General features: G+C 42.2%; 1 protein-coding gene across 1 annotated transcript in view; it reads left to right on the plus strand.

The window, feature by feature from the left end:
- Positions 1-18,899, plus strand: part of magi2a (membrane associated guanylate kinase, WW and PDZ domain containing 2a) — a gene marked incomplete at its 5' end in the record, with an annotated part of 198,934 nt that extends 180,035 nt beyond the window's left edge. The window contains 7 exons of the mRNA XM_008294103.1: positions 549-812; positions 1,334-1,519; positions 3,031-3,247; positions 4,064-4,289; positions 5,807-5,959; positions 11,908-12,046; positions 16,102-18,899. Coding sequence (XP_008292325.1) covers positions 549-812; positions 1,334-1,519; positions 3,031-3,247; positions 4,064-4,289; positions 5,807-5,959; positions 11,908-12,046; positions 16,102-16,820 — 1,904 coding nt within the window. The remainder of the gene's footprint in view (positions 1-548; positions 813-1,333; positions 1,520-3,030; positions 3,248-4,063; positions 4,290-5,806; positions 5,960-11,907; positions 12,047-16,101) is intronic.
- Between the last annotated feature and the right edge of the window lie 2,403 nt (positions 18,900-21,302).

The following is a 21,302-nucleotide window of genomic DNA, read 5'->3' on the forward strand; positions in this document are numbered from 1 at the left end:
TGCTCATGGCTGAGAAAATAAAAATATAATAAGAGTTATTACATTTTCTAAAGTTGTAAAATGCTGTCTGGAATTATTCTACATTGCTGTAAACCATTTTGTAGTTATTTAAGTGTCCAAATTCTCAGATTTGTTACTTAACCTTCTTATTATCTTTGGGGTCAATTTGACTCCATTTAATGTTTAACGTCTCTAAATAAATGATTGACATACGTTTTTCTGTTTTATTTAAAGAGTTATTACAAATAAACTTGGGTAACGATTTTAATTATGATACTTTTCTGGAGGTTTAAATTGCTGGGGCCAAATTGACCCCAAGGATAAAAGATGTCAGTAAATTGAAGGTAATAGGAGGGCTAAAGTAGACTTCCTGGGTTGCATTTTATTGTCAGGTCGTTTTATTTATAATGTTCTATGCAAAAATAATAATTACAGTGCCCTCTCTGATCCCTCTTCACCCCTGATAGTTATATGATAAGAATGTGAATATCTCTTCCACTACTTTCTATCAGTAGAAGCACTGCTCAGCTCTCCATCTCCCTCTACAGGGGAGTCCTGTCCGGAGAACGGCCGCAGCCCGGGTTCTGTCTCCACGCAGCACAGCTCCCCACGCAGTGACTTCACGTATGGCAACAGCACCAGCACGACCCAGCCTCCCAACGCCGGCATGGGCAACGCCACCGCCACTTCCGACGGGACGCTGACCCCCAACACGCAGCCCAGTGACGTCATAATCAACCGAAAGGAGAGCGAGGGCTTCGGCTTCGTCATCATCAGCTCGCTCAACCGGCCTGAGGCGGCCGCAACCAACAGTGAGTCCGCTGATTGAGTGGCGTTTATGGAGTCAAGTCGATGCTTAGCCCGTGCATCATCACTCACCCTCTGCTCTGCATAATAACTACACCAAGTGCTCAATCTAGTGTAAAACCTCACAGGTGCATGTAAGCTGTCAGGTAGTCGCTATATAGAGTCGAGATTAGTGCCAAACTTGAGAGGAAGTTTAGGTCATGATTTACTAAAAAGTGAAGCCCCTCTTATTGTAGCTACTCAATTATACATGCCCTCCCACAGTACGTCAGTCTCACACATCTCTGTTCGGCTGCTGTGAGCATCAGTGCATCGCCCACACACATGAAAAAAAAAAAAAAAAGAAAGAAAAAAAAAAACCTGGATGCCTTACGTAAGCCTAGGGTGAATAGCAAAATGAGAGAGACAGAGACACATTCAGTCAGTCAGTCAGTGAGTGGTGTGTGAGCACAGGCAGGCGTAATCCTCCAATCTGCTGCCGAGCGCATCTTTACCTGCAGCGTGTTGCGTCTGAATCCTCCAACAGCTGTGCCCCATAAAATTGGCCGCATCATTGAGGGCAGCCCGGCCGACCGCTGCGGGAAGCTGAAGGTGGGAGACAGGATCCTGGCGGTGAACAGCCAGTCCATCGTCAACATGCCGCACGCCGACATCGTCAAGCTGATCAAAGATGCAGGCCTTAGTGTCACCCTGAGGATCATACCACAGGAAGGTGAGGAAACACACGTGGACGCACGCACAACATGACAGACAGGGACTTAAAACCGCATTAGTTTGGGCAGACAAGGATTTATGACGGTAATGGAATCTGTTAAATGAAAGTTTCATGGCAAGTTTATTAAAATGTGATTGTTTTTGAGATTGACTGCGATTTTGTCGTATTCACAAAAGCAGGTCTGCACATTCTCCTCACCAATTCTCACTGCGTTTCTGCAACACGTTCAGAAGCGAATGCTCGAACAGAGCTGCTTATCTCTTATTATAGTACCCGGGGATGCACAGGGGATGCTATAAATAATGTGTTTCAGTTTCCCATTGATTCTTCTCATATGCTGCAATCATGGCCGCATCGCTTTTGAAAACGAGATTGTAATCCCCAAGAGACTTTTACTTGGTCATCCAGAACAGATAGTCTTAATAGGCTTAAAATTACTACAGCAATCAAGACTGACTTTATTACTAAGAACAAGGAAGAGCCTGTATTATACATTAACAGAGGGACAAAATGCCTCCTTCTTCCAGTCGTATTCTTTGCCTTTAATAGACATTTGTAATCTCATTATTTGGCGATACAGCAAAGATACCCTGTGGAGTTTCGGAATATTAGTGGTGCTATAGAGCAGGGTTTTTTTTTTTTACAAGCGGGTCCCTGTTTAATTTGTATTGTGCACATGAAATGCTGTCCTGCTGAAAGTTTCACGCTGCTTCTCTGGTCAGAAGTTTGTGGCAGTAGTGTTTGAACAAAGGCAGTAAAAAATGAGAAGAGATGAGATACTGATTAGAAATGAGAATAACAGCACATACTTTCAAACACTCACTCCAGGAAGACAATTATAAAGTTGCATTTAGCTAAGAGAGGGAAGATCGAACCCAGCAAAGCTGCCCGAACGCAGCGTGAAGCGGCTGAGAATGTCAGATAGTCACGAAGTTCTAGAAACAATAGAACAATGGTGTTGTTCTATTAAACATAGGAATAAATCTGCACTAATAAATACTTTTATATTAAAAATGAAGGAAATGGCTATCTGTGTGTGAACAGGCTGCAATCCAGGTGTTTGAGACGTTTTAGCCTCTTTCAGCTCACTCTTTTGGTTTTGCAGCTCACAGCTTTACTCTTGTAGTTCTTCTGTTTTCAGCAAAAACTTTTAATAAACCCTCTGCGAGTTACCTGCCCAGCAACAAACAACAAAGTCAGCAACTTGCTGCTGGAAATAATGAAGTATTTACCAACTAAACAACCTCAGAGTTCCTTAAGCAGTTGTCGAAAACCTGAACAGAAACCTCCTTTCAGAGTGAATATTGGATTTGCTTTGATTTAAATTGTTGCTGCAGCAGATCAGCTTTATAATGAGACAATAAGTTTGCTGTGCTGCCCTCAAGTGGCCAAAAAATCAATTAATGCAAATTCAGGCATCAAAATAACAGACTTGCCTGGATAAATAAAGGCTTTAAGTGCTTGCTGTGGTTTTGTTTGTATCATTTTCTGTTCTTTCTGTATCCCAGAGATCAGCAATCCTCCCTCGGCGCCCAGCTCAGAGAAGCAGAGCCCCATGGCTCAGCAGCACAGCCCCAAGACCCAACCCAACACGGCAGCCTCCCAGTCCAACCAGGCAGCGACAGAACCAAACACATCCGTCGGCCAGCCCAACCCCATGCCCCACCAGAGCCCCGTGACCCAGCTCCCCGCCCCTCCGCCTCAGACCTACACCCACGAGGGCAGGTAAGACTCGGTTGGCAAGGCGCCGGCAAACAGCTCTAATGAATCCTGCTTCGTCCTCGCGCTTTGTTAAACACCGGTTTGCAGCTGTCTTCATTTTCTGATGCAGTGAAGCATTTTTATAGACTAGCCCCTCTATCTGTCTCTGGGGCAAAACACTGATCCACTGGGAACACAGGTATGAGTGAGTCAGATATATCCATCCCCACATTCTCTCCCCTTTTTCGGTACTTTTTATTTCTCTGCAGCTCTTGTTATTCCTCCTCTTCCTTTTTCTTTCTCCACCATTGTACTTTTCTCTGTCACTGTTTTGTCTCCTCTTCCTCTTCATCCCTCACACTCTCTCTCTCTTTCCCCAGTTTATTGTGTAACATCACTTAACTCTTATGGACTGCTCAATTATTTACATAAATTGCTTCTTTACAGAGATCTGTTGAATATTTTACCGAGAACTGCAGGGGTCCGAAATCTAAAGTGTCACTGGCGTTCCCTCTGCTTTACACAGTATCCACATGTCTTTGTGCTCAGCGTCAGCCTCAGAGAGAGCTTGTTTTTATTATAAACATTTTATGCGATGCGCGAGGAAAAACAGTTTAATTTCCACGCTTAAGTCGTGTTTAATGGTTGTCAGTGCGAAACTAAAACAAGCCATTTCTGTCAGCACCGGGGTGACCCAGCGGTTTGTCAGAAAGCATTATTTTCACAGCACACTAAGTGCTCAGAAAAATAACACAAGTAATTTTCCATTTCTACATAATAATGATGACAGTAATAGAAATGCTCCTGGAAGTTCTGTCTTCACTCCGATTGTTCTGTTAGTTACAGGTCTGAGGTGAAGGCCAGGCAAGATGTTAAACCAGACATCCGACAGCCGCCGTTCACGGACTACCGACAGCCACCGGTGGATTACCGGCACCCTCCTGTGGCAGACTACCGGCAGCCGCCCACGTTGGACTACAGACACCCGCCGCTGCTCGACTACAGACAGTTAGCTACTGATGCCAGACAGTTTGCCATCCCAGACTACCGAATGCCACCAGTTCAAGTAAGGATGTTTCCCCCTGCAGAGAATTGCTGCGTGCTTTCACAGACTCTTATGTAAAAGCCGACTGAGTGTTTGAGGCCAACACCAACACTGATACTTAAGACTATGGAGATCATGATCCTTTAAAGCTTCACTCATCAATATTTTATCTTAACAATAGTTTAGATGGCGCTGATTAATGATTAATGATTAATTCGTAGTGACAAATCTACAAAGAATTATTGCCCATCTCTGCCCATCCCCTCAGCTTTGTGGAGCTTTTTAGCATTTTAGCTCATTGTTTTGGTTTTTGCAGCATTCGGTTTCACTGTTTGGTTCAGTCACGGTGCTTTCATCAGTCTCATCCAAACACAGCAAGCATCTGTGCATGTTTTCTGTCAGCTAAAAAACAGCAGAGACTCACAGTTAGAAGCTAGCTGGTGAGTGTTTAGTGGTGCAGTTAGCAACTTAAGAGCTACATGTTTTACTTAGGAGTTGGTGGAAACCAAAACGGAGCAAAAAGAAGACAATAACTGACTTAGATTTGTCAAGTGTTCACTGGTTTAGATTAGCTAATATTTCTCCATATATGCTGGTTTTGTAGACAGGCAGCTGTTTGTAACAAAGTCACTCAAGCAACTTTAAAGGAGGATTATATGTCAGTGTACAGCTCAACCTCAGGTGCCCAAAAAAATTTTTTTTAACAATATTTGGCTATCAGCAACTGTATCTAGGGTATGTACCCAGCAGGACGTTTTAAGGCTAAATATACGATTGTGCTCCCTGCTGGAAAAAACGTAATAATTGCGACATTTGTTCATTGTGCTTTTGAAATTGCGTTGTCTTTACTGGCCGACATTTATACCAATAGAATATATCTATGATTAGCTTGTGATCTTATATTCTAAGCTGGTTTCCACATATTTTTGTTTGCAGTTGTGAAGTTTGGAATTGTCCAGTCTTCACCCTAAAATCTACATTTAAGTAATATTACAATAAAACTATTAAGTTTAAAAGTTGTTTGGTAAATTCACAACATCAGTCTTATTTCTCTGCTGAAAAGTACTTTGACTCAGCAGCTGTTGTTTTAAATGGGCTTAATAGGTACCGATGGCTTGACTTAAAATTCAATATATTTCTTTCTCATCAGATTAGATTTAGGATGAGAATCTTTCATACACATTTATGACAGCTGTTTTTCAGTTTTTATTTAAATGTAATGTAATATTTCTGCTTGAAGCTTTTGTCTCTTTCACCAACGAGACTACAAAGTTATGTCTTAACCAACAGGGAGTCGTGCATGAAAACTAAAATGTTGGACTCATTAGCATACTTTTTTTTTTTTGCCTCAGCAGTTCCCGTTCTTAGTTCGAAAGTCTTTCATACAGTTCTTGGTTGTATTATATTTACTTGCATTTGCACAATTTTCATTCACTGATTTTTCTTTGCTGAGTCCTGTGACTATTTTCTGCTGTAACAGCCTCTTTTGTCCTCCGATATCTGTGAATCTAATCATGTCTGATCTCTGCTTGTCTCAGCTTTCACAGGACTTCGACTTCTTCACAGTGGAGCTGGAGAAAAGCGTGAAAGGCTTTGGTTTTAGCATCCGCGGAGGGCGGGAGTACAAAATGGACCTGTTTGTCCTGCGGCTGGCAGAGGACGGACCTGCAATCCGCAACGGCAGGATGAGGGTAGGTTTGATGATGTCGTTTCCTTTAAAAAATCTGCTACACCCTCTTTAAAGGTTAAGCTGCTTTCTATCTTTCTGGATTACATGGCAAACGCTCACTGTAATTGTATGATGTTATCAAAGCTGCAACAGCAACTTTTCTGAGCCGGCTAAGAAATAATCTGTCAAAATAACTTAGGAGATGGTTCGTCCTTTTGACGTTGAGAGTTTTTCAGAAGTTTCTCTGCTCCCAACTTCCCAAAACTCATCTCTCCCCTGTATTTAGTAACAGATGATATTCGGCAAGATAAAGATAGAAAAAAAAACCTTAAAGTGGGCCAACTTAAATTGTACTTAAGTGTTTGCACAGCTGCACCTCCCTCTGGCTATAGCTGCTAAAAAGGAGGAAAGTAGCACACATACTTTCTGAATTTGTAAAGATGTAATATAAATACGATGGAAAATTAAAACACAGCCCGTGACTCCACTCCTCCAACTCATTGCTGCTGTGTAAATTTTGAGTGATTTGCTGCTCGTACGATAAATTCCACAGCAGCTTTTCAAATTTGTCAATCCCTTCAGTCCTCTACTTTCTTTTTCTCTTTCCTGCATGTTCTCCAATCTTTAAGTCTGGGCCTGATAGCCTCAGTATGCTCTACATTGCTTATCTGTAATGAACCTGTCAAAGATAATGTGTGCAAAATGCCCCTGGGGGAGGTATTACTTTCCCTGCTTGGTGGTGTAGTCGATGGAGTCCAGTGGGCCCAGACGCAGGTGAAAGAGGAGGAGGAGGGATTCCCTCCTGAGCTCTTTTTACATTCAGTGTACAAGCTGCTTTGGCGTCTGAGCACTGGTGCAAAAGTATACTGTCTAAAAAGAAAGCAGTAAAAATTCTGCGCTCAAAATCTAACTTCAAAGGTCCCCTATTGGGTTCCTTTTCAGCAAAGTACAGACATGTCCCTGAATGTGTCGATCAGTTTTACAGCTCAGAATCCCTCAAAGATGGGTCATTTCACCACAACTGTATAACTCCTCCGGGTTTTAGTTCTGTTCTGAACAGGCTGGTTCAGTCTGTGTAGGTTTAAATACAACCGAGCTGCTGCTGTCCACGCCCCCATCAGGAAGAAGACTCTCTCTGTGTCTATCCATGACAGCACAGAGCTAAACAGTTGACCACATCGTAGCTGAAATAGACATGAATGAATGTGTGACACCAGGACTTTCTGTTGCTTTTAGCTTTCTCTCTGAGTGATCATTTTACCTGGAAATCATTACTCCATCATCACTGCCGCTGAACACAAGCATGGCGGTCCATATAAGTTTTGTTTAGGCGTCTATCCAGGAAGCTGTCCCAGACTGAGGGCCTCAGCAGCCTTTAGTCTGGCTTGTCTCTCTTCCTCAGCCTTCCTCCTTTCAAACTATCTCACGCCATCACGAACTGTTCTCCTCCACACTAGTGTGTCTAGTGGAGCTGTAGCCCAATTACCAATCTCACAGTCTTTGAACGTCTCTGTGAGGGCGTCCTTAACTCTCTTCTTTGGAGGATTCTGGTTCCTGAGGATAGCTGGCTAAAGAGAGGCTGTTTAGGAAGACGAAGTGCATTCATTCTAACCGTGTGTCCACACCATTGTGATCTGTTCTGTTGTAGCATCGCTTCGGTGAAGAACCTCAGCATTGGTGACACAATCAAACCACTTTATATTTAAAATTGTGCATAGATACCATTGATGAAACTTCTCTAGTTGTTTTACTTGGTATTAGTACATAGTCCACATTTCAGAACCATAAAACATGTTGGTATAATGATAACTTGATAATTTTGGTATTCAACTCAAGTTTGTGATTATCAAATACCTGGAAATAGCGCAGAATTTACAGCACAGTTGTTAATATTAACTCATATATACAATGCAGTTTTTCAGACAATGTTATAAAATCAATATTTTTGCTATAGAGAAGCTGTGACGTGACTGCTGGTTCATATGTAACCTTACTGGGATGTGTTTCAGTCAATATTTCATACTGTTGTCTAACAACAGAAACAAAAATACATGTAAATGACAACAGCTCTACTGGGAATATGGCTGCATTAAAATTCAGACGTATCCCCCCGAGAAGTTCAGAGTATCATGTTTTGACGTAAACTCTTAATTTGATGGCTAAGTAGTGTCTGTAAACTTCTAGATAAATACAGTGGGGTAAAAGCTGCAGTACTTCCCTGTGTGTGAATTACATGTATAAATTAAATAAACATAAAGTTAGTTAAGTAAAGCTCAAGTGCCTTGGAATTGTACTTGAGTAAATGCGCTTAATTACATTCCTCCCTTGAGTCTAATTTGTCGCAGTTGAATGGCCAGACAGTAACACTATTGGTAGCATATCGAAATCAGCTCGACACTGTTTTCTTGAGGAAGGCACAGAGAGCACTTTGATCCCTCCTCCAACAATCCTCGATCCATACTGCTGGGAGCAGTGAAGAATCAATCTGCATTTAGCTTAAGTAAATGTGAGACATTGCTTAAAAAGCATTTGTGACACGGCTGTCACTTTGGATTTGAGTGCTGCTTTAACACATACTAAGGTGCAGAAACCAAAAAAAGCCCACTTGCACTGTGACTCCCTGCAGTCACTCTGACATTTTGAGTTTCAGTCAAGTCATTCCTCTTCAAACAGGCACTTTGAAGCATCTCTAAAAAGGAAGAAAACCTATTTTGACTGTAGAAGCTACAAACTAATCAGCAACAAGGAGCGCGAACAAATTCTAACAAGTGTCTTTTCGGGTTCAAGTGCCAGTGCAGAGGCTTTTAAGCAAATTGTATGAAGTGATTGGTTATTACAGATAATCATTTGGCACATTTAATTAACAGTTTTAGCTTTAAGCTGTTAAAACCAGTTTTCAGTCGGTATCGGGTGCAGGAGAGACGAGTTTATGTCCAGCTCACGCTCTCCGAGCTCAGCAGTCACGTGCTGTCCATTCGGCTTCAGCTGCCTCTTTATTAACGGTGACAATGGAGATGGCTCTCCTCCGCTGTTAGGGGGTGAGGATTAATGAGCGAACCGTCTTGCCTTCCACCTCCTCCACCTCTCTTCAGACCACTGTAATGACACCTAATGACTCCCCTTCTGTTGACTCGAGTCCGCTCCTGACTTTCAAATTACCTCGACCATTACTGGAGGACTTCTCCATTTGTTAGCGTAATTGGCCGGCACGTTTTGTCCTGTTCCCCATGAATCCTCGCCATTAGTCAACCTCGGAGGCGACTCTTGAAGGGCGGATACGTGTCTTATGTTTGACTCAACCTCGTATGTTTGTCAGGGAGCAGTCCACTTTGTATTTATGTAACACTGGCTCAAAGAAAGTGCATCACCTCATAAAATTGTGGTCCGAATAACCTCAGTATAGGGCAATATTTCTTTCAGATTGCATCAGATAAGATTGACGCACATAGGTGATGATGTAATACTGCTTTAGGTGTTACTCTCAGCTCTTTAAGCCATTTTACAAGAGCTGCAGTCATCCTTTGCTTGTGTCATGAAGGCAGCTGCTAAATTTTCCATTTTGTTTTCCATTTAAAATGAACAAAAGCCTTTATATAACTTCTATTTTTTTTACCAAAACCATTGCACAAAGGTTGCGTTTTGGAATAGTTTCAGAGCGCCTATTTTTGCCTGAACTGGGTAAAAAGGAGCTAGAAAATGTGAATTTCCTGATTGATGTACCATCCACGAACACCAGTGTAGCTGTTCACTGAGCTGCTGCAGTTGTGTTGTTTTATACCTGCAGGACATTGGTATTCATCAGAGTGTAATAATACGAACCTCAGCAGCCTCCTGACAAGCAGCCGGTCGTAATTCCATCCAAATGACATGTCAAAATTACTGCCAGAATTAATCACAACTGACACCAGTTTATGACCGGTAATGCTAATTAATGCTTGCAGAAGCTCACAGGACAGTCAATGAATTATAGATTGGTATTGATCCTTATAAATCACAAGGCAGAAGCCTCATGAAATTGCATTTCATATATCATTAACTGTTTCTTTTTTTGGTCTGTTTTTTTGTTGTTTTGTTCCAGATGTACACGGGGAACATTAGCCCTCTCGGTTTAGTTTCCCCCATGCTTCACAGTTACTGGTCAAAGAGCTTTATTGACGCTTTCGAATCTATAAACACAGCTTCAGTACTGATTCGCTGCTCGCTGTACGTGGCTGCTCTCAGCTCACCAAGTATTTATCGGTCTCTGAATAAAAGCTGTCTGAAGTTTGTGGCTGAAAAAAAAAGAAACTTTTTTATTTACTTTGAGATGATGTTGTGTGCAACGGTTTGCAAAGGAGTCTCTTCTGGACTTAAAACAGTTGCATCTTGAAAATCTGGGGCAGGTTATCTGTTCTCCGCACAGCACAATGATATCATACATCCCGACTTTGATTTATTTTTATTTTGCTGGGACATTCCAACATGCCACCCTTGTGCTATTAATGAACATGTCATTTTAAAGTCGTCACTCTTCTGTTTAGGTCTTACAACAGACTTTGGATTCTATCTGGCAAATGAAGCCACCAAATGCAGGAAAGTGAGAACTTGCAATATGCTGATCAAGTATTTTTGCTTGTATGTCGATACAAATTCCCTCACTTTTCTGCATTCAGTGTCTTCCTTACTTTTACTTTCATTTATTATGACTGATTTGATTGTAGGGATGGTGGTGCTAAACTTTTAACAGTGTGACTGATCTACTACTCTGCTAATCCATCCAGCACCGTAACACTACCTCTATCACTTATTGGGGTTTTTCTTTTTTTTTGTTTTTATTCCCTCTCTTCATGTATAAGTTAAAAAAAATTGAGCGCAGGACTTTTTCTGTATTTTTACTCTGCAGTATTCATCGTTGTGAACACACTGCAAACACCAGCATTCACTTGGTGAAAGGGTGAAAATAAAGCAAGAGTTTGCCTGCAGCCCCCCAAACCACTAAATCCCCTCTGCCCTGAGCGCTCTGGATGCTCTGAAACTGAATTTCAACAGTTCAGATGATGCTCTGACCATTTGAAACTTATAAACACACAACAAGTCGAACTGGAGACTCCTAAACCAGACCTCTCCTCTGGATTCAGAAAATAGATCTGAGACAAATTAGAAACTGAGCTGGTGAGATAAAATGAGTGCAAGATAACTTTTTTGTATTAATAATAAATAGGAAAACTGTTTACGATCGCACAACTGATACCAAGTGATAAGCTTGATGATTCTTTCGGTGTTAAATAATTCACCCTGGGTGCCTGTTTGATGCTGGGTTTCAGCATCCTAGTATTGATATCAGATGATTAGGGACCCACGCTGACATAAAGCCACACGTCTTTACTGTACAGAGCCATGTGGGGGTTGTACCGCCATTGTTATGTCACGCTATAAGTAAGAAATACAAAAGCTTGTGGAATGTACAGTGCCTGGCAGGGCTCGTCTTCATGATGACTTTTCCTGTTCGGTGGTTTCTTTGGCTGGCAGTGTGTTTTTCTCCTGAGTCTTGTTCAGCTTGGTTTTGGCAAAGATCCTGACTTCAGCTTTGTCAGCCTGTCTTGGTTGGGCCAGGTTCAGGAGTCTTCATCCACTGTGTGAAAAGATTATGTGAAAATATTTGCTAAGAACATTAGTGAAGGGGCATCCAATGTTGGCTGCTTTCGGCTGTTTTTGTTGCATTCCATTTCCTGTTTCCCAACATTTCTTGACTGTTTCTACAATGTCGATTATTAAAAAAAGACAAAAATGTGATAAAATTACATTTTTAAAAAAGCATTATTGAGGTCACAGTTTATGGTAATAATCCCTGGCTGGGAGTCTGAAAGGTCCTGGACTGACTTTGTGCTCATGTTGAAGCAGTTTTCCAAATCTTATAAGCGCCTCATTTTGCCTCCTCATTGATGTTTACAACTTCTTTTCTTTGTCTGTCACACGCTTCCTGACATCCAGGTCGGGGACCAAATCATTGAGATCAATGGAGAGAGCACTCGGGACATGACACACGCCAGAGCCATCGAGCTAATCAAATCTGGAGGCAGGCGTGTTCGTCTCCTCCTAAAGAGGGGTACGGGGCAGGTCCCAGAGTACGGTAAGTATCTGCATTTTAAATGATACGGCGGCTTTCTTTGTCTTTACAATTCATTTCTCTCTTTAACACTTAAACTGTATTCTCGTCACTGTTGCCTAGAATCACTCTTGATAACATTAATCTGGCATGCGTTTATATTCATGTTATATCTTTAAACTCTTCATACTCTTGTATTCTTCAAACTTCTTTATCCTGTATTTCACTATGCTGTTAAAAAAAACTAATTGTTTGTTTCTTCTATCTTGACTAACACTAGTTTATCTTCTGTCCATTTCAGTGATCTATCACTAATTGATTGGTCTAGGTTGTTACTTCCCCTTCTATAGGAATGGTATCTTCCAGTCTCTCCATGTGCATGAAAAGTGACAAGCATGGCTCCCCCTATTTCTTCCTAATGGGCCACTCTAAAGACACGGTTTGTGACCATACGAATGTTTTTTATCTTCACGTAACCCTGGCTTTCTGTTGCTGTGGTTTTTGTGTGTTGTGTTTTTTGTGTGTGTGTGTAACCACGTGATTCAAGATGCACAAACAACTTGTTTTATAACCTTGAACAAGCCAAACTGTTGGAACATTTTTTATTTTTTTTTGCTTGTGGAATAATCACCCCAAAAATCACTCCAAGCTGCGGGAGGTTGTAAAATTAGTCAACATAACTCTCTTCCCGACGGAAAGATAAATCAACCCCCAGCAGCTACCTACAGGCCCGAAAATATAGCAACATGAGCATTCACCCTGAGTCAGCCGAGGGGACGTGAAAGTGAAATATCGCGGCTGATTTTTTTAACCAGTAAAATCTGTGCGCAGCGCGAATTGAGCCTGGAAGGGGACATTTATTTGTGTGACACCGCGGGTAATAAAACTCTGAGGCGTCTCTCGCTCCCGAGGCTTCTGCATCACTCTCTTTTCTGCATCCTCCTGCTTGAGAGACAGTCATTTTGGCCATTAAAACCCCCCCAGTGACACAAATTGATCAGCATAGGGCCTCGGCGGTCACCCTCTAGCCCTTAAACACAGGAAATAGAGGGTAATGTTGTTCCCCCATGGCGGCCCTTTTCTGCCAGGCCCCTTCCAGCCAGGGATTTAATCTCTGTCTGTGTGGAGAGCTTTGGTAATACTTGCCTTGAGGTGGTTCTCCAGCCTTGAAATATGCACACAAGGAGGCTTAGTGTGGTCAGCCAGACACCAGAAATCTTTTTCTGTGTTCTCCTCTGAATTTCCCTGCAGTCTCCAGGCAGAAGCAGCATTTTTAACCCACATGGTCTCGTCTGTGTGGGTTTGATTCAGCATTTCATCACTCGTAGTTTACAGGCACTTTATTTGCATACTAGAAGGTTATGCAAATCGTGTACGGTGATTAATTTGGCTATTTGAGACATTAGCATACTAATGTTCAAAGGAGCGAGCTATTTTTATCTCAGGTTGTTGTGTGCTTTGGAGGAAGAGCTCAGTGCAAAATGAAGCATGGAAAAATCAAGATTATAAAGTGAGTTGTGTTGATGTAATATAGTTGTGGTGCATGAATATTCCTGTGTGAGGTGTTGTTTGAGTTATTGAGTCCCTCTATCTAACATAAGGGCTGCAGCTCCAGGGGGAAAATTTATCAGTTACTCTGAAGAATCCTTTTAAAAAAAACAAATTGGGAGTACAAGTTAGATTAAAGCAGCTCCAAAGCAAACTGAGGAAACTAATTATGCTCAGAGAGGAAAGGCTGAGTCCAACATGTGGATCAGATGTTATAAAGGTAAGACTCAGCACTTGAAGAATCCTGAAAAGGAATTAAGGAAAGTTTTGAGGATAGTGGTTGTAAAACAACTAAACCAAGAAACTATTAACTGCGCTGATCATTTGCATTAGAAGTATAACTTGTGGGGGAAGAAAGGATGTTTAAAACTTTTTGGGGTGCAAAATCACCTAATTTAATTAGACGTGACAGATGAGTCTATGAACTTACAGTTATGACTCTCTCTCCATTCATTTACATAAGAACCTGGTCTTGTTAGTGTAAATTTAAATGTAAAATCCTTAAATTCTCTCATTATAGTGGTATTTTTTTTTAAATCTGAATACTTTTTATGGTTTAACCCTTTAAACCCCAATCAGATTTTGCTCTTATCATAGTTTGAAATGTAAAAATCCAACGATTCGCTCTGTTTTATAGTGTCTCCTCTGATTATAGTGGCATATTGACTAGTTTTTTATTTTTTTGCCTTTCAAACCCACTGGTGGCTTTTGGACTTGAGAGGATTAAAGCCAGTTCAAAATATCTCCAGTAGCAATTAAAATAATACTCTTCAAATACTCTTTAAATTTGGGCCTGCAAGAGGGATTAACTAAAGGATGATCAAAATCGATGCGGAGGAAACCAAAATAACCTGTTTTAGTCCCTCTGGATCAAACTTAAAAAGCACCGGATACACTTCCTATAATGTAAATTTCACATTTCATTAAACCCCATCGACCTGATAAACACATTTCTGACTTTACACTTATATTTGTTTGGTTTCCTTTAAAAAAATAAAATAAAAAAAGGCTTACAGTGCTTTTGAAAGCCGACCAAAAACATTACAGTTACTGTTTTCCTTGGCCGAATAACACTCCCTGTGAAAAAGTCCAAAAAAACCTCACAGTGTACTACCTGCTCAGCACTTAACTGCACGGACAAAGTTAGTAACTGGCTGGTGAACATAGTGTGTGTTTAGCAGCTACAGAGCCAGATATTTCCCTCAGGAGTAGCAGACAGTAAGACGGTGCTAAAAATGTACCACAGGGTTTTCCTGCTTGGATGAAAGACGTTTTAAGCGGCGCCAAAATGATCAAAACTGAGACTAAAAAAAAAAAAAAGTTTCACTAGTTTTGTTATTGAGCTTTCCTTCCCTTAAGCATAATATACATTTTTGTTTATCAAATGATCAGAAATAACAGAAAAACGCATGAAATTCTGTCTAATAAGATAGCACAGACTCGTTGCCTTCACTGAGCATGCTCACTGCTGTGCGTAGTCGCCCCCCAAAGGGCTTATTCTGAGGCAGGAAAAACCCTAAAAACTGGCAACAAGTGAGCCATATCAACTTTAAAAATGACCATGTGTCTGTGCTGTATTTCCAGCTCATGCCTGCTGCACCCAAGCAGCCAAAAATAACGTGCTGCTCGTCTATAGAACAAGATCCCATATTTAAGTTTCGATGACTCAGCAGAAATGTAAGGTGAGCAGAGCTTTAGCGGAGCTGACACTAGGCATTAGCACAGCATGTGATAATCATAGTTTTTTTCACACACCCGAACAGCTGCACACACACATAGAGCTTCTTTACGGGGGCTAATGTCACTTCATTGCAGCAGGCGTACTGTAGGTAAAGCGCTGTGAAGTTCCAGTGTACTTAGAAAATGCCTCCTTCTCCCTCTTAGCTCTGCATCTAATGTGCTCCAGCGCTGCATGAGAGTCTCCTTATAATTGGGCCTCATGGCGCTTGTGTAGCCGGCCTAGCCTCTGCCCCCTGCCTGGACCGCTGAAAATGACTGATGGCCGAGGGACCGGGGCTCATCGGTGCAGAAACGGAAGCTAACAGTCCGTGAGAGTGGAGAGTTTTGTGGAGGAACGAGCCTCAGATTCACTGCGGCGGCTACACTGGATGCAGACTTTCTCAGGCTTAAGAGAGAGAGAGAGAGAGAGAGAGAGAGAGAGAGAGAGAGCTGCTCGGCCCCTGAGGTTTTCATTCTCGCTAAAGCACCACCCTATTGGGCACATCATCCATTTCATTAAACCCGTTTTCGATTTTCCGTCAAGGTTTTAGATTGGCCGAGGCATTAAAGAGAGCTATGGGAGGCAGATTGATGTTGTCTAAAAGTAGAGCTGCCCTGTGACACGTTCGGAAGTAGGTTATAGTGCTGCTCGGATATTTACTTTAATGCTTCTGGCTTGTAGAATAGGACTGATTGCTGTGATGATTATTGTGTTGATTTTATAGTGTTTGCTTGTGCGGTGGTGTGCGAGTCTTTGAGCTGTGCGTTGGTGCCGTCTTCACCAGTGCTGACCGTGTTCGTATGTGTTCCAGACAATGCCGCCCCATGGGATGCTCGCCCTTCAGCCTCCCCAAGCCTGTCGGAAGTAGCCCCTCCCATCGACAGCCTTTCCATGTCATCGCCTTCATCTCATCTGGCCCCGGCCCCCGACCCTCCTCATCTGCCACCTCAGGACGTCCCTCGAGACCCGGTGGCACGAGACAGCAGGACGGAGCGTCCCAAGAGCCCCCAGAAAGCCGAGCTGCTGAACCCAGATCCCACCGGCCAGGGGAGGAGAGTGGCGACAACCGGCGGGAGCGGCAGAGCCAAGAAGGAGGGTGGCAGGTCCACCCACAAGGGGCACCGGATGCAGCCCGCCGCCGACGGGGAAGGGGGCAAGGAGGGGCAGAGCGGAGAGCCCAAACCTTCCAGGAGCACCAGAGGAAGGTCCAAGGAGAGGAACACTGGGGACACTAGAGAACCCACCCACTCTCCCAGCGGCTCGAAGCTCCCACACACTAACGGGAACAGCAGGGAAGACGCAGAGCGCTGGAGCGGCGGGAAGCAGGTGGAGCCAGAGCAGGGCAAGCCGAGGCCCAGGGAACCAGACAGGGGCCAGGGAGAGAGCCGGCCCAGCCTGCCCAGCAAGAGCACCAGCAGCGGCATCGCAGCGGGGAGGAAGGTGACGGTCTCCCCTGGGCCTTGGAAGATCCCTGGATCAGACAAGCTGCCCAGCACACTGCGCACAGGCACGTCCAGGCTGAGCAGATAACACAGCAGCTCCAGCAGAACACAGTGGCCACCCTCATCTGAACTAAACCACCCATCTGGACGACATCCTCACACCTTCCTGAGCCCCTTTAACTCCCACCCCACCTCCACCCCCCAACCCCGTTACTACCATAGAGTCAAAACCAAGAAGGGGGCGCAGGGTGATCTGGACCACGTGTTTTTAAAGTTTTATTTATAATACTGTGTTTTAAATTATTTTGAGAAATATTTTACACCCACCACCTTAAGAACTGGAAATATCATCCACTTTAAAAAAAAGAAAAAAAACAAAACAAAAAAGGAAGAGCAAATCTTTGTGTAGCGCGGCGAGGAGTCTTTTGGGAGGTTTGAATGAATTATAAGGACCTCTATTCTCCCCGAGCAGAAGTGGGGGACAAACATGCAAATATGAACAATTTGACAGGACGCAACTGTCGGTTGGCGTTGGATTTTTTTTATATATCTACACAGTGGAGTCTATTTTATGAAATGGAATGTTAAACAGATGCCTGTTTTTGATGAGAGTGAATGGATCAAAGAGCGACAGCGGAGATGAAATCTGCTCATCAACAGAACATTGCCTTAACAGAGACAGTGTGGGCCTGAATCTGTCTTGAATGATCTATCAGATGATTATAGACAAAGATATATTATAATGAATATGAATATGTGGGAACATTTTGTAAATAAGATCATCTTTAAGTGAACAGAATCTTCTAGTTAAGCCGCAGGAAGTTCTAGTCCGCGAATAAACGAGCAAAGCAGCGAGACATGGACCAGAACTTTCAGCGCAACAACTTCCCCCTCTCCTACTCTCCCCCCCGTTCAGCCCTGTGATTGCAGTTTTGGGGGGTTTCGGCAGCAATTCCTGCTGTGATTGACTGCACAGTCTGTTTGGAGTTCGGTGGGGTTGTCTTGTCAATCCATTTTATCTCGTTTTCGTGCTTAACCAACACGGCAATCTGCGACGGTGGTGTCCAGCCGGACGCTGACAGAAGGAGCTCGCATGAAACCGACCGATGGGCAGAGTGCCTTAGACTGACACAGAGGTTGGCTTTTACGTCAAAGGTTCAACTCCAAAATACTTCGGAGGATTCAAAACAGGCTGCTATACAACACCAACTTTACAGATATAAATAATAAACTGTATTTTTTCAGTGTGATATGGTGAAATATATAATTTATTTCACAAGCTTATGTATGAAAATTAGTCCATTACCAGAGGTATTGATGGTCCTTATTTGTGGAAGTGCTGCATTTCGGGTCATGATACTTTCATTACTGATTTCTTAATGAGGTCTGACACCAGTAATTTCCATGAAGAATCACTTTTATGAGACGGTGTAATCAAATGTCAGCACATGGCAGAGCTTTGCACCCAAACCAAACCAAATTAGTAAAATCTGATATTGAGTCGTCGGAGAATCAATCCGGCTTGTCAAGAGCTCTCTGGCCTAACAGTGTGTAACTAAACGAAGTGAAAGCAAAACATTTCTGTCATTTCCAGGGAGGCTGAAGAGAGGGCGCACGTGTCAGAGACCCTGTCAGCTGCTGATTTTGATTTGTTTTAGGTGATTCTGTCGACACTGTGTGATATTAAGACGTACATATCCATGCCAAAGCTCCTTGTAGGTTTTCTTTTTTTTTCCTCGCCTGCCCCAGAGTTCAAAGGCTTTGAAGGCTGTTCTCTTGTACATTTTTTTTATACAATAACCTAACAACTGACTGTTTGCTAAGCCCTGCCACCTTTAGTTACTGTTGTTTCTCCTGTCAAGCTTTCCATTTGCAGGTAACTGTGATAAAAACGGAGGCAGCAGTTCGTGAAATGGAGGGTCCTTGATTTCAGACAGAGGTACTTAAAAGCAGCTTCTCGTTTCATGTTTCACTTTTAGTGTTAGAGGAGGAAAGGCTTTTAGGATGAAGACTTACAGGTGTGTCTCAGGTAGCGTCGGCTGAGATCGGTGGAGTGCAGACGTCCCAAATCCAATTAAAAGCGGGACTGAGCCACTAATGATGCCACGCTAATAAATAGCAATTGATTTCAGCTCACATGAGAGCAAATAAACACACATGAATCATTTCCTGTTTTTGGTTTTGTTAAAAAAATCTAATCTAAAAGTTGACATCGCCTACCAAACCCGTCCTCCAGCCAAATGACAAGACGTCAACAGGAGCATAAATTCAAAGCTTGACAGGTCTGCAGGTGCTCAATGTGATTGAATGGCTCTTCAGGGGAGGAGTTTAGCAAATGGTCAATTTTAAGGTCTACAAATCTTCGACATCCACATGCAGATGCTGTAAAAATTCTGAGTGGTAATTTTTCCTCCGAGTAAGCCAACATTAATGAAAAGAATAAAATACGAGAAAATTTTTCTTCCTCTCTTCCTTTTCTAACAGTGTTTAAAAGAGCAAAGGGAGACAAGTCATTATGTTTGCAACTGTAATCCGTAATTACACAAGGACTCAGCAGACAGACTTTAAAACACAATCCAACACAGAGGGATTGGGATTTGAATTATTGTGTCAGGAAATAGAAAAATCATCAGCCAGGCACAAGCGGCTCAGCCGTGCAATCATTTGTAGATGATGTGTGGGGTTAACATGATTAAAAACAACATCCTGTATCATCGTGCCCATTTGGCCGGACTGCTCCTTTATTTTCTAACTCCTTATTGAGGCAGAAACAAAAATATGTGCGTACTTTTTTGCTCATCCTTTGCACAACTCACTGCTTTCCATGTCTGAGCTGTCTCCGTCGAGCCAAATTGTAAGTAGTTTTCTAAGGAAATCAAAAACAATATAAAAAAGACTATCTAGAGGTGTATTTGCAAAAGCGTGTGTGTTGAAATGCGCACGACAGCAGCGTAAACTCCAGCACCCAAGCGGCTCAGTATCACTGTGTAGTGCTATAGCAGTGTGTAGACCCTGAACAAATATCTCTATAAATATGACTCGGTGTACTATTGATGGTCACAAAGACTGTAAGTGGAGCAACTATTTTTATGAAATGCAACATTATGGATATATTAACTTTTGCAAAAATCTTGTTTACCTGTATGATATTCTGAAACGCTGTCAAAATAAAAGAAAATCTTGACACAACATGAAAGATTCATTTAGGACAAGCTGCTGTGTGGTTTATTGCTGGGGTTTTTTTGTCATACATGGGTCACTCTTCACTTTAACCCTCACACTATAATGTAAAGACAGGTGACAAATTAAAGGAAAAAAACAGCATAAAGTGTCTGAGTAAGGCACTAGAACAGATTCAGTGCAACTTGGCATTGATTTTCTAAGTGTCTGGATCCCCACTGGAGAGATGAACACCGTTCTTCCAAAACATATTCCCTCATTTGGTGTTTTCATAATGATGGTGGAGAGCGCTGCCTAATGTGTTAGTCCAGCATTTCCCATAAGTGTTTAGTTGTTTTGAGATCTGATGACTGCGGAACATCTGATTCACCCTCTCTTTGTAGGAACAAGCAGATCCAAACCACAACAGAAAATGCCCCCAACAGCACAACAGAGCCACTAATCCTCTCACTGAAGGGGTCAAGGGTTCCAGTTTTTCCATTATTTTGTCACACTAAGCATGAAACACATTTCTTGTAAATTTCATTCCCCTAGTTTGTAAAGTTTACACTGTTAGCTTGAACCAAGACTCCCTGTGACACCACCACAGCGTCCTGCAGCATATGACATGACACAGCTGTTTTCACATTTGGAAATATGCGTAAAATATATTGTAATGTCCCTTAAAATCAAGGTTGAGTCACTAGATTTCTCCTCAAGATTTCAGCAGCATCTTGCAGCTTTCATCAGCAAGTGGTTTCTATAAACAACTTTACGGGCTGCATTGTTTTTACTGTTTTTTTAGTCCAACAATTATTTCCCCATGTAGCTAATTATGCAGTCTATATAAAGTCAAGTATTCATGGATTTTTGCTGAATAGATTAAATGTTGCTTTAGAAGTTCATGGAAATGAATGCCACAGCTCACCAGGGCACAAGACGACGTATTTTAACCCAGTAGATTCAGTTTATTGCCATAGAATATGAGTAAATTATCACTGTGCAAAGGCTGCAAACATTGTAATCTAAGCCTTATTTCATTTAAAATAATAATTTTAAATGAAAATAATAAAATGATTATCAGAGTTGCTTGGAAAATAGTTGATTATTTTACCTCTTTCAGTTGTAATGAATACAAAACTTTAAATACAGATGCCTCTTAAGAGAACCAAAATTAACACATATACATCTGCTTCCAACAACACCAGTGTGTCAAACTATTTTTGAAGTGCTGCTCATATGTTATTCTATTCAAACAAAGCGTGCATGTTTGTGCACATTGTATGACTCCACTGGCCTCTAATCTGTGAGCAGCTCTTCTGTTTGTGTCCCTGCAGTGTCTGTGTTTGGCCACATGGAGGCGACTGTTAAATGAGTTGGATTCTGCATAAAGTCCAACCAATAAAAAACC

The sequence above is a fragment of the Stegastes partitus genome, unplaced genomic scaffold (genome assembly GCF_000690725.1).
Source record: "Stegastes partitus isolate 25-593 unplaced genomic scaffold, Stegastes_partitus-1.0.2 Scaffold941, whole genome shotgun sequence".
Taxonomy (NCBI): Eukaryota; Metazoa; Chordata; class Actinopteri; family Pomacentridae; genus Stegastes; species Stegastes partitus.